Source organism: Alligator mississippiensis, chromosome 1 (genome assembly GCF_030867095.1).
Source record: "Alligator mississippiensis isolate rAllMis1 chromosome 1, rAllMis1, whole genome shotgun sequence".
Taxonomy (NCBI): Eukaryota; Metazoa; Chordata; order Crocodylia; family Alligatoridae; genus Alligator; species Alligator mississippiensis.
Window position 1 is genome coordinate 173,101,832 of NC_081824.1, and position 14,172 is coordinate 173,116,003.

Here is a 14,172-nt window from a genome sequence, read left to right on the forward strand (position 1 = left end):
GCTATGCACGCTAAGTGACAATGCTAGTACAAGAACAACTTCATAAAAGCTGACCAGAAATAAATTTAGGATGGAAGTCAGAGGAAGGTTTTTAAGCCTTCAGTGCAGTGAAGTTCTGAAACACCCTTTCAAGAGGGGAAAGTGGGGATAAAAACCCAGTGTTAAGATGGATCTTCCTCAGCTTATCTAGAGAAGTATATACAAAGTTTTTGAGGTAGCTGGGGACTCAACTCATGATCCAAGAGGTCCATTTCACACCCATGTTTCTAAATTACATGAGGCCAGATTTTTAAAGGTATCCAGGCACCTCACAATAAAGCAGCACCTTTTTGCATCTGTAGGTGACCAAACCCCTTTCAAATATGGCTTTCAACCTTTCTGTGCTTCAGTTCTGCTCATTGTTTTACCATTTTATACAAGGTGAGCATGTAGGAAGTGTTTCTAGATTTGGGAAAGGAAGGGTACTTAAATATTCCTCCTCTTCCTCCTTCCTTTCGCCCTGGTCTGGTACATAACTAGCATGACAAGGGCGTACAGAAGGGAAGACCATCTAATGGCCTGTAGGTAAACTGTTTAAAACTGCAGCTCAGATAAGTTTATTGATGGCCAAGGGTGTACAGAAGGGAAGTAGAAGATGTAGGCCCTACAATCCTTCCTGACCAACATATACAGCATCCTTCATGTTTGACCTTGAAAGAATGTGTGACAGTCTGATTAAGTGATTTTGCAGACTCAACATGGCCAGGAAGAGACATTAACTGAAATATCTATTTTCCCTAGATCTAGGAATTTTGTAATGAAAAAGGGGGACACTGAAAAAATAAGACTTCAGGTATCATATCATCCTGTCATATTATGCACTAACATTACTGATATGTCATGAACTAATGTACAAATAAGAAAAATCCTCATAAAATAAAGTGTCAATACCAGGCTTCAAAATTCCAATAAAAAAATATGAAATATAAATAGTTCAGAAATGGTTTTACAGGGATTTTCCTATGACATGAACATTTCAAGGTTGAACGTTCAGGCTGGTCATTCTCTCTCCCCTGCTCCCTGATAGGTTCTTAAACCAAGCAAGCATCTGTCCCTTATGTTTCACTGTGAATGATCCCACATGAAATTCCACTTTCCAGATATTATCTCAGTAAAAAGTGGTTTGAGCCTTGTTTTTTATGTTATTTCAGAAGGCTGTTATCTCATTTTCTTCAGGATGATGGAGAGAAAAAATGTGATGAGCTATAGGCTAATTTAGACTGTCACTATCCAAGGACAGATATTCTTCACTAGGCCATCCCATGGGATATGGAGGTAGGAATGAACTGAGAGAACATGTTTGTCTAATGCAACTTCATTTGCATTTGTTGTCTAATGCATTTTCATACATAGAGGATGCATCTACATGTGCCATTAAGGCAACATGATAAATTCTCAGGTGCAGCATCTGCATGTGCACCTGAGACCACAGCACTTTGAGCTGGGGCAAAGCAGCCCTGGGCTGGCAGGTGGTGGCAGTGTCAGGGCTGGCTGGGGCATGAGGGTGCTGAGATCTGGGGCATGGCAGCACGCAGCCCCTGCACTTTAGCACCCTTGTACCCCTGCCAGCCCCTATCAATGTCTACACATGTGTTTCAGAGCACATAATTACTCCACTATATGATTGTACTGTCTCCATTGCAGAATAGTGATTATAACTTCTAATCATATACTATTTGAGACAATATATTCATGTAACCTTTTTAGAAAAGTTTTATAAATAGGTCACAACAGGCCATGGACTATATTAGTGGACCAATTTTATGGGGTTCCCAGATGCTCCTCTATAGATTAGTAAAGATTAAAGAAAACCACTGTACCCAACAGGACTCTGTGCTCAGTCTAGAAGATCCCATTAAACATCTCTGTGATGCTTAGTTTCAGTTCTCAAACTGTGGATTGTGTCTTCAGATATAACATCCTTGTTAACAGCAGTATAGGCAGATGAGAGATAACAAACCTGATTCTCTACCCATCAGCCCTGCCGTCTCTCTGCAAGTTTGTGTACACAGAGTCAAGCCCTTACCTCTCTAAAAGTGCAAGGCTTCAAGAAGTGAAATGAATCGAGGATTGTTGGGGGTGGAGTAGACCTGGGCAAGGAAGAGGAGTCTGGAGATAAATGCAAGGAGGGAGGGGCAGCAGAAACAAAAGAAAAACATTTAGAGCAGGATATTCCAGAAGTCTTGAGGGATAAATTTCTGAGTATAGCCCCTCCATTGATTTGAGATCTAGTGAGGGAATGGTATAGTAGAAGGGAAAACTTATCATTGCAGCAGGCTTGCCAGGCTGTAAAAGAGACCCTGTTTGGAAATATTTTAATGAAGGTTATATCAAATAACAAGAGTGCACTTTTTGTAGAAAACAACAATTAAAATCTAGGTTTCCTGACCAGTTATTTAAATCATGATTTAAATCAGATCCACCCTGAAAAAAACCTGGAAATTTTACTCCTCATTTCTTCTTGATACATTTTGTTAAGAGCCATAGGGATTTCCCCATCTTGCTTTTGCACATTTAGCTCAGCAGCACTCAACAAGAAAAACCTCGCTGTAGCTAGTATCTTTTTTTTTTTAAATATATAAATTATCTGTGTCCCCCTACAACTTCTAGTGAGATGTAGTCTGTACGCTGTACGTTTCTAATGACTTCCAATCAGATATTCAGAGCTGCTGCCATGTAATTCAGGAAGCTGCAGGATCAAGTTTGCCCTTTCAATAACAGAAAAAGGGCATATTTCCAGTAAGCGTCTAAAACTGTGCTAATCTAACTGCAGTGAGCAAGGAGGCAGAGAATGGAAGACTCCAGTGTGACCCCCAGTCCCTGCAAATATTTTCCTGGAACAACTCAACTGGTGCAGTTGCCTCATGGTACAGTGCTGTGCCCTAAACTGAGGTTGCAATGTCTGTACGTTTCAAATCTTTATCTGAATAGAGCACGTTTCCTCACCATGACCCAGGCACTAAATGGATAATGACAGAAAGAAGGAGAAAAACCCCTATTCCTTACCTGTGCTTAGTCTGGTTGGGGAATATAGCCAAACCTTGGCTCAATAACCAAGTTCTCAGTATGTTAAAGTAACTTTTCTGCTGCACTGCAGGTTTTTAAATCTAAGACATGGTATTTTAAATTGGTACTGCAGCACCATCTAATGGCCTATAGGTAAACTGTTTAAAACTGCAGCTCAGATAAGTTTATAGGCATTGACATAATTATATTTTTAGATGGAAAAATCTGATACTATTGAATTTCAGAATGGAAACAAACTTGAAAATTTATTAGGATTCATTTAATAGGTATCTTTAAACATTTCATATACACTCTTCGGACACGTCTCTAAAATTTACATTTTGATTTACTATCTTGCAAGTAGCTAGAATACATGGGACAAGATTTCAATCCTTCCTCAGTAATTTCAGGTGCAGGCTCTGTTTTTCCTCATAAAAAAGCAATGAATGGAAAGCAATACTTGCTACACATATGACTGATGTGATTCAACCATGACTTTAGGAGACTAATTACATTGGTCACAGTAAGCTTCATTCAGTCTCTGTGACAAAATAATTTGTAGCTGCTTTGCTGGGACAGTCAACACTAAGTCAAACAAGGCCATTCTGATACCTATCCATTAGACTTGGACTGAACTACTACTACCAGTCTTTTCTGAGAGAAAAGTGGAAATCAATTAGACATTTTAAGTGGTTGCATAAGACACTGCCTTGTCCATTGGGTGGGCCCTTAATGCAGGCTTTACTGGAGACAATGAAGGAGTGAAAAGATTTTTACTCTGAGAGAAACAAACATTCTTAGAATTTAAGAATAAAAAATGAGTATGGCAAAACAGAGGTGGTAACGAGCAAACGTGTCATCAGCCAACCCAATCACCAGAGAGCATGGGTTCTGAACCTGAGCTGCAAGCAAGCTGCAGCACAGCTTGGTCACCCTCTTCTTCTTGGGGCACAACTGAGGAGAGGTTCTTACCAATTTTTTTCTTCCAGCACAGGGGCTTAGCAAGGAACAAGCTGACAATCACTGATCTGGATGAACTGATCTTAGGTTTTGTAGGAGGGCAGAAGGCGATTGAGGGGAGAAGCCTGTCACAACCAGTTACTTGGCATTTTTTTTTTGAGAGTATGAGTGATTGATTTCAGGGTATTGTTACTTTTTCTTGATAGGAGGGCAGATAACATTTAACAGGAGACCAGTCAGACTTCACATGCAGGATTTACAGCAGGGATGCCAAAGCTCTTTCAGCCCCATTGGCCCAGATCAGGCCCACAAACCCCTTCTCCTTTCCCCTCACCCAGCATGCCTGATCTAGCAGCTACTCCAGCTGGTCTGGGACTGTACTGTGTGTGGTGCAGTCTCAGAGCAGCAGGAATGGGCACTGTGTGGTGCTGTCTGGCCGGAGCAGCAGCTGCACTGCACATGGTGGCTGCCCTGGCTGAATTGCGCTGCACATGGTGCCCGCCCCAGCAGCCCCAGGCCTGTAAGTTCTACATGCAGCAAAGATCTCGGCCTGGCTGGAGTGGCAGCTGTGTGCAGTGTGCATGCCAGAGCAGGCACTGTGTTTGGCACAGTTTAGCTGGGGCAGTCACCATGTGCTGCTGCTCTGGCCAGACTGTTCTGCACACTGCATTTGTTCCAGTGCTCTGAGATCTCTGCAGTGTGCTGGATCAGGCATGCTGGAGAAGCCGGGGGGACACAGAGGAAAGGGGAGGATGTCTGCGGGCCTGAATCAGCCTGCACCATGGGTGTAAGCCATGCCCTGTGTGGGACTAATCAGACCCCAGGACAGCATTGGGGGCCACAGAGCAGATCTGGTCTGTAGGCCAGATGTTTGACACCCCTGACTTACAGGATTCAAAAGATTCTCATGAATAACCAGCAGTCACTTAAGGTTTGGCAAATACAGTTAGGATCCTACCAAATAAGAATGACTTGAATGCAAGATGCTGTTCATAGGTAAGCAATATGGACTCTAACCATTCAGTATTTGTCTGGAGAAAGCGTAGATAGGATGGAAAAGAGTCAACCAAACTCAAGTCAAGGAGAGATATTTTTATACTAGTTTTAGAGGACAGACAGACAGACACTAACCAATTTTATATAAAGTGAAAAGAAGAATGCTGGTACCTTTCCTCCGGACAATGAACTCAAATTTGGCTGGAACCAGAGTATCCAAGCTGATGTTAATGGCATCCAGACCAGCCTCCTTCAGCCGGGGCAGCAGCCTGGCCAAGTTAATCCCATTTGTTGTGACAGCAATGGTTTTTATCCCTTCTATCTTGTACAGTTGAGCTAGGAAACAAAAGAATGGCAGGACATTTAAATGGAAGGAGCTAAATCAGAACTCATGCCAAACCCTGTAGAGAAGAGAATATGCAAAATGGTGCAGAGGAGAAAATTAATTTGTCCTCTAAGCAGTTAGGACCCTGAATGCCTACTTCTGCTGAGTCTATCTGTACACCTACTTACTGTTTCATTAATTATAGACTGACAGAGAGTGATCTCCCTCTTACCAACAGCTTTTGGATTCTGTTGACAACAAGCATACATACAAGCTGGTCTAGGGGAGGCTGCAGAGTGGGTGCGATTAAACCTCCTTTAGCTTCACAGTGCACATAGATTTCATAGACAGTAGGGCTGGAAGGGACCTCGGAAGATCATCGAGTCCAGCCCCCTGCCCAAAGGGCAGGAAGTCAGCCGGGTTCATAGGATCCCAGCAAGATAAGCATCCGGTTTGCTCTTGAAGGAGTTCAATGCAGGCGCTTGAACCACCTCCAGTGGCAGGCTGTTCCAGACCTTGGGGGCTCGGACAGTAAAGAAATTCTTCCTTATGTCCAGCCTGAAACAGTCTTGTAGTAGTTTATAACCATTCGACCTCGTCATCTCTTGGGTCGCTCTGGTGAACAAACGTTCCCCCAGATCCTGGTGAACACCCCTGACAAACTTGTAGGTGGCCATCAGATCACCCCTGAGCCTGCGCTTTTCCAGGCTAAAGAGCCCCAGGGCTCTCAGCCTGTCATCGTAGGGTCTGCTTCCCTGACCTCTGATCATGCGCGTGGCTCTTCTCTGGACTCTCTCAAGCTTCTCCACATCCTTTTTGAATTGTGGAGCCCAAAACTGGACGCAGTACTCCAGCTGCGGCCTCACTAAGGCCGAGTACAAGGGGAGAATGACGTCCCAGGATTTGCTTGAGAAGCATCTATGGATGCAAGCCAGCGTTTTGCTCGCTTTACTAGCCGCAGCATTGCACTGCAGGCTCATGTTCATCTTGTGGTCAGTGATGACCCCCAAGTCTCTTTCTTGCATAGTGTTAGCCAACATAGCACTGCCGAGCCTATAAGGATGCTGTGGGTTTTTCTTCCCAAGGTGGAGAACCTTGCATTTATTGGTGTTGAACACCATCAGATTCTCATCCGCCTACTTGCTGAGCCTGTCCAGGTCAGCCTGGATCACCCGCCTGTCTTCTGGTGTGGATGTTTTTCCCCAAAGTTTGGTGTCATCAGCGAACTTGGCCAGTCCACTTCTGACTCCAGTGTCCACATCATTAATGAAGATGTTGAACAGTATGGGTCCAAGGACAGAGCCTTGGGGGACCCCACTGGTCACAGGACACCATGATGAGTGACTTCCATCAATTACTACCCTCTGGGTCCGACCCCGGAGCCAGTTTTCCAGCCAGTGGATTGTGGAGGACCCAAGGCGACAATTGGCCAGTTTCTCTAAGAGGTGATTATGGGAAACCAGGTCAAAGGCTTTTTTGAAGTCAAGATATATGACATCAATCTCTTCTCCCTTGTCCAGGTGATAGGTCACCTGGTTGTAGAAGGAAATGAGATTGGTCAAGAAAGACCTACCCGCAACAAACCCATGCTGGCTATCCCTTAAGATGTTGGCGTCGGCCAGTCCATTAAGGATGGCCTCTTTGATAAACTTTTCTAAGATCTTCCCCGGGATAGAAGTCAGGCTAATGGGCCTATAGTTAGCCGGATCCACTTTCCTCCCTTTCTTGAAGATAGGCACCACATTGGCCTTCTTCCAGTCTTCGGGCACTACACCAGAGCGCCAAGAGTTCTCAAAGATCCGCGCTAGAGGCTGGGCTATGATGCTCGCCAGCTCCTTGAGTACCCTGGGGTGAAGATTGTCAGGGCCGGCTGACTTGAAGGTATCCAGCTTCTCAAGATGTTCCTTCATGAAGTCAGCATCAATGGAGGGCAGGGGATCACCCTCACCCGGACTTCCCTGTCCCGTAGCGGGCATGGGTGTCCCATGGGGCTGATGAAAGACCGATGCAAAGTACCCATTTAATAGGTTGGCTTTTTCCTGGGCGTCAGTTGTCAGTTGCCCCATCTGGTTCAGCAGGGGTCCAGTGTTGCCCCTGCTTTTCCTCCGGCTCCCCACATATCTGAAAAAGGACTTTTTATTGTCCTTGATGCTCAAAGCTAGTTGGAGTTCAGCTGCAGCCTTGGCTTTCCTGCACTGGCCTCTCTGGGTTCACTGGCTTGTCCGAGTGGTTGCTGGCAGAACCCAGGGGGCGAATGCTGGTAGTGCTCACTCCCTCAAACCCTCTTACTGCTGCCATTTTTGGCAGCGGGGGAAAAGCTAAGGGTGCAGGTGGAGAGGGACGTGACCAGTGACAGCGCTCATCCCTTGGGTTCTGGAGGCACAGCAACAAGCTGGTAAGCTCAGAGAGCTCACTGCACATGTGCTGCACAGCTCCCCAGGATCCTCCTTTGAGCATGAAGGTATCATCTGTGCCTCTCTCTCTTTCAAGCTGTACTTTCTAGAGCAACAGTGTGACATAAGCCAATTTCTAGCAGTATTAAAAAAGCTAACTGTGTGTCACACAGAAGCGATTATAGACACTTGATCCAAATGCTTAGGCTCTGGATTAACCTTGCTCTACACATCTATTAGAAAAAGTTTGCACTTTAACATTGAAGGAAGTCCTATGGACACATTTAATCTGACCTCACTTCTGGCATGAGAGAAAGAGGTCTCATGCCTGGTTCTGAAAGCTCAATTTCAACTGTAATAATCTCTTTTTAACTATTACTTTTATTGTGATGCCGTTGCACTCTATTTTGGGTCCCGTAACAACATCCAGATACTGGATTGCTTGAATTTATATAGTGCCTTTTACCTTATGAAGTCTTTACAAAAAAAGAGTTTTAGTTACCTCCAAGAGGAAATGTAGCAGCTATATGGCAGCTCAAGGAAAAACTACCCAATAACTGAAGCTAGTCAGCAAGAAATGCTGAGACTCCCCAGGCGACCAGGGAGATTGACCAGGGAGCCAGCGAACAGGACCGCAAACAAGGGAAGCAGTTTACAGGCAGTTCGTAGGCCAGTTCATGGGTAGTAGCATAGCCTATTACCACATAATTGCTCTCGGCCATGGCGGTGACTTGTCATACCCGCAGGCATCCTGCCATCGCCGAGACCTTCACCCAGACAGAGCCCGAGGCCCCGGACTGCGGGGGCTGCTTGGCGCAGCTGCTGGGTGCTGAGCATGGGGGCACCCCCACTTGTGGGGTGTGCTCCCTGGTGGAGCCTCTGGAGGGCCGGGTGCAGGAACTTGAGGAGATGCATCAGCTGTGCACCATCAGGGCCCATGACGACTTCAGATAGCTACTGCCAGACCCTTCTCCAGAAGATGGAAGAAGAGACAGAGATGGTAGCCAACATGATGGATAACCAAGATCTATCCGGAGCGACCTGGAAGACAGTTACCTGATGCTCCAGGAAACCCAGGGCCAGGGCTGCTCCTCCCCTGGCCTTGCACAACAGGTACGCTCCCCTCCCCACGCAGGAAGCAGCTCCGATCATGACACCAGGAGAGGAGAAAGGTAAACAGCTTGCTGCCACCCCCAAGAGGCAGCGCAAGGTGGTGGTGGTGGGGGACTCCCTCCTGCAGGGCACTGAGGGACCCATCTGCCATCTGGACCCCCTTGCCTGTGAGGTCTGCTGCTTCCCAGGGGCTCACATCTGAGATGTAGCAGAGAGGATCCCCAGGCTTGTCCAGCCCTCTGACTACTATCCCATGCTCCTCAACCATGTGGGAACTAATGACATGGCCAGGAGTAATCCAGACTGGGTCATGAATGATTACAGGGCTCTGGGGGCTGGGCTCAAGGGGTTGGGAGCCCAGGTAGTCTTTTCTTCTGCACTCCCTGTTGTCCCAGAAGGGAAGGATGAGGAAGTGAACTGGCAACTCCAATGCTGGTGCCCTCGAGAAGGCTTTGGATTTCTTGACCACAGTGCATACTTCAGAGAGAGGACTCCTGGGAAGGGACGGCATCCACCTCACGAGGAAAGCTAAGTTCCTGTTTGCAGCCAGGATGGCCGATCTTCTGGACAGGGCTTTAAACTAAGACTGCTGGAGGATGAGGATACACAAATTCAAACTTGTCCAGGGACCAACATACAAGTAAGCCCAGTAGATAGGGACACTGGGAGAGCCACTCTTGCAGGAGCTGAGGGAATAGTTCTCCATCAGCAGGACAGGAAGACGAGGGCCTCAATAGGAAGACTCAGGTGTCTATATACTAAAGCCAGGAGCATGGGGAACAAGCCAGAGGAGCTAGCCCTCCTACTCTCCAGTGTGCATAATGATCTAGTAGGGATCACAGAGACCTGGTGGGACTCCTTCCATGACTGGAGTATAGCTGTAGAGGGCTACACCCTGCACAGAAGGGACCAGGTGGGGAAAAAAGGTAGAGGCATTGCTCTCTATATGAAAGAGCAGTACACCTCCTTGAAGGCCAACATGGGCTCCAAAAATGAACAGCTTCAAACCCTCTGGGTCAAGTTGGGGGGGGGGGGGGGGAGGGGGCAGAGAGACCAAACTGTAGGTGTATACTACAGACCACCAAACCAGGGGGAGAAACTCGATCTGGAGTTCACCCGAGAATTGACTGAGGCTGCACATGTACATGACATGGTCGTCATGGGCGATTTTAATTATCCAGACATCTCCTGGGAAGTAGAAGGCAGTGCATCAGATCAGACAGGGCACAAAAAGTGCAGCAGATAAGGTAAGAAAAATAGATCCAAGTGGCATTCGTGGAGGATGCAAGGCTAATTTGTGCCATGCTTGCTCAGAAAGTTGGCTCCCACCATCCTAAAGTATATGCAGAAATTTCTACAGGAGCTCGAGATATAAATGGTTTCCAACTTAGTGAATACCATGGATCTGGGTTTTCCATTTGCCACAGAAAAAACGCAGTAAAACCCAGATTTTTTTCTTCTTCCCATTTTCAGGAGAAAAGCCTGGATTTTCTCCTTTAAAAGGAGAAAAATGTGGGAAACAGTGCATTTCTCTTTGCAGGCTGGCGAGTGGGAGGAGAGCAGTCAGGCAGGGGATGCCATGTGCATATGTGAACGTATACATGCAAATGGCCACTAGGCAGCCTGGAGAGCAGCTCCCTGCAGGTAAGTTTGGGGGCAGAGCTGCCTAGCCTGGGCAGTGCACGGGGCTTGGGGCCCAAGGCTGAAATGTGTAGCCAAAGGGCCAAGGCAGGGAGCGGGACAGAGCTGCAGGCAGCTTGTCCAGGGTGTGGGGGAGCTGGCTCCTTGCCACTGTGCACATTCCTAGAGAGGACCTAGGGGGCATATGCCCCACATATTTGTGCACAGGGCAGGGTTGGGTGTGGACTACCCACTGCAGGCTTGGGGTCTCTGCCCTCCCCTCAGCACCAGGTCTGACCCAGTGAGTGGGACCTGACACTGCAGAGCAGAGTGGGGCTGGGTGGGGAAGCTCAACGCTGCTACTGCGAGACAAGCGCTACCATGGCAAAGTGCCTCCTGCCCAAAGTGGGATGCACAAGTCTGTGCCACCACTTCGTAGCTGCTGGGTGGACAGGGAGTGCCTTGCAATGGTGGTGCTTGGCACCAAACTTCCCTGCCCAGTCCCGCTCTGTCCTGCTGTGCCAGGTCTCGCCCGCTGGGTTACGGAGGCCCCCGAGGGGAGGACAGCAGAGTGGGGAGTCTGAGCCTGCAGTGCCAAGCCCACATATGGGCTCTGCCACCCATGGGGGAGGGGGAAATCGGGCTCCGTGCTCCTGTGGACAGCAGCCGAGGTTCAGGCACTGCTGGGAGGTAGGAGGAGGGGGCAGGGGGAGGCAGCAGGCTGCAGATCTGGGTCCTGGCCCTGTAGCCCTTGCAGCTGGGGCCGGGCCCGTCTGGAAGGGCTGAGCGAGTGGGGGTTGGGGGGGGGGATTGGGTGGACAGTGACGAATTTTGGGGGTTTTAATCAGAGAATTTGCAGGTTTTAAATCAAACAATTTGTAATTTTTAAACAATGAAAACCAGGATCCCTGATGACCACACAGTTTAGTGCTAATCACATGAGCAACGGTGACACAAGTTTTCTTGTGGTTATAAAGTAGTTCAAAGGGTTTAATGTGTAACATCTCAGTTAAGGAAAAAAAAAAAGAGGTATTATTTTACAAATAAGACTAGTCAGGAAGGTGGCAAGCACTAACCACTGTCTTTATTTGTAAGGTTTAACATCCAGTCTATTTGGAAGGAAGTCACTGCCCATATCAGATCACATCACATTGCATCATGTCACAAGGCTTTTTCCAAGCTTAGCAATGCTGTCCCATTAATCAGGGTTAGGTACTACAGCTGTTTCTGACAAATCATTTGTCAAATTATTATGAAACTAAAAATTAACCTCCTTATTGTCTTTAGGTTTTCCCTCCCCTTCCTTGACATTTCTTTTCTTTATAGTAGTTTCTTCATCTTTGAAGCATATAGAGGCATGAAAAAAAAGAAACAAAAGACAGTATTTTACTTTGAGCTCAGATGTAGATGGCTTCAGATAGGCTCAGCTTTAGATAAATGTGCCAAAAATACTCTGCTGAAGTATGTGATCAATACAGAGACTGGGGAGCTGAGTTGAACTAGCGCACTCCTCTTCTAGTAAAGCACTGGGGTTTTTTTCACGTCTGTCAGCAGCCAGAGTTTATTTGAAACACTAGAGTTATTTTGCCATGAAGTCACCTCTTCCTCCTTTGCAGAGAAAGCTTGTATAGGCAGGGGATCCACTCTCCCCAGGACTGTAACTTGCATATGGAATAAATTAGAATGTCCACTCTACTTCCCTAAAGTAAAATTCTGTGAATTTGGGAGATGCTGTACTTCAGTTATGTTGTTCCAACTGTAGAACAACTGTTCTTGTTCTGGACTACTTACATTTATATAGTGCCTTTTATGCTAAGAAGTGCTTTTATTTTTTCCAAAACCAACATCTTCTCATAACTTGGTAGATTAGCTCTTCAGAAAGTAACTGGTTAAAAAATAGCACCTTTTTATTCAGTAGGTTTGTTCCCAAAAGCTGCTGACATTAAATTCTTTGAACATCTTCCACTCGTTGTAGTACCAATAGGGGCAGCATCAGCATAGTTACAGAGCCAGAATCTTACTCATCTAACCCTATTAACAACAGTTCTATGAAAAACAGCACGTGGGTAAAGAAGTCTTATCTTTCAAGATTAAGTCTCCAACTACATTATCTCCAGTAGAATTACACTGTTAAGTGAGTTCTTCAACTCTTTAATACTGGCAAGAGGCATGAGTATTCAGAGGCCTATCTACCCATTTCTGAGAAAAAAATAAATGCTCATGTACCTTACATGCCTGCCGGCCCAACACAATTATTAACGCTATGGCGGGAGTGCATCTATTTTGGCTCCTATATCAGAAACAGATCTAGGTCACAGTTAAGGGGCCTAATTCAGTTCTCAGCTATTTACGTGCCACCAGCACAAGAATGCTGAATTTGCAGAGGAGGAAAGATGTTAGATTGTCAACTTTGTATTATTGGGGATTATACTCCTGCCAGATAACCAGTGAGTTGAAAGTCAGTTTTCTGAAAAAAAAAATCAAAAAAATCACAGCCATGAAACATAGCAAGACAATTTTTGCAGTCAGTTTTCAGAGCAGGATCACATTAAAATGATTCTGCATTTTCTCCAGTAGCCAAGGGGAGATGTAGGCTTCTATATTTTCTCTTTAACTGCTTCATACCCATGTCTTCACTGTTCCCTCTGTCATCTTCTCACTTGTGCCTGATCTCCCTTCCTAGCTGTTCTCAGTAACCATAAGTTGGGCCAAAGATTTGGGAACATAAGGAATAGAAGACATGTTAGCACACAGTGGGCAGTGTTGAGACTTGCAGCTGTGGCTTAAAACATGGTTTACTGGTGCTGTGAATATGAGAAGCAGAGGGACAAGACAGGTCTTATTTAAGAAGCAAACTTTTTATTAACTTTCCTTTCTGGACTTTCCATCCACTAGAGATGAAGTGGTAGAGAAAGAGCAAATGCCATTGATTCAAAGTCATCAGTAATTATGAGAGTCACATAACCTGTTTGCCATAAAGGGAAATATGTTGGGAAGGCGGATGAACACCACTGGCTTTCTTGACCCATGGATGTCCACAGAATACACGAGGCATTGAATTTTACAATAAAGAAAAAGCACCAGCCACTCCAGACTACAACTCTCAAAATGCAGAGGGTATACAAGCTGACCTAAAGTCTAATTAGATTCAGAATGCAGCATGAAATTAAAAGATTTTAAAATGAAAGTATTATGGCAATAAAGTGACACTAGGCAAAGGGGAACAGACTGCAATGTCTGTCAGAATCTGTTTGCTTCCATGCATAACAGATACATGACTAAACAAGATATGGAGAACCTAGCAAAAGGAACAAGTGGTAAACAGATTGCATAGTACTTCATGAACAGAATGGAAACCTAATAATTAACATCTCCAACAGGACCAGCCAGTACCCTTGCCTGCCTGGCTTGTTTGTGCAGGCTCAGCAGTGAAATATCCGCAGTTATATTGTGTTAGGATGCACTGTTTAACCTCTAATTCAATAGGGATTAGAAAGAACGATTTCATAATTCAGACAAAGACGTGCTACAGGATTAAAGCTGTTTGTTTGCATGCTTGTGGTAAATGTTTCAGCAAAATAATCTGTATTCTCCCCCAAACCCCAGCCAGCCTGAGGATAAAGCAGAGTCTTCAGTGCCTAAGGCAGCTGACTAAAGACTAAAATTCCTCCGTCAGCGTTAGAGCTTCCTCTCTGAAAATGGCTGTTTTCTAATTATTCT

General features: G+C 45.8%; 1 protein-coding gene across 3 annotated transcripts in view; it reads right to left on the reverse strand.

The window, feature by feature from the left end:
* Positions 1-14,172, reverse strand: part of MOCS1 (molybdenum cofactor synthesis 1) — a 60,094-nt gene that overhangs the window by 23,627 nt on the left and 22,295 nt on the right. For 2 of the 3 annotated variants that reach the window (XM_059717061.1, XM_059717070.1), the window contains exon 4: positions 5,173-5,337. The exons of the other annotated variant lie outside the window; for it this stretch is intronic. In XM_059717061.1, the coding sequence (XP_059573044.1) occupies positions 5,173-5,337 (165 nt within the window). The remainder of the gene's footprint in view (positions 1-5,172; positions 5,338-14,172) is intronic. 3 annotated transcript variants of the gene reach the window in all.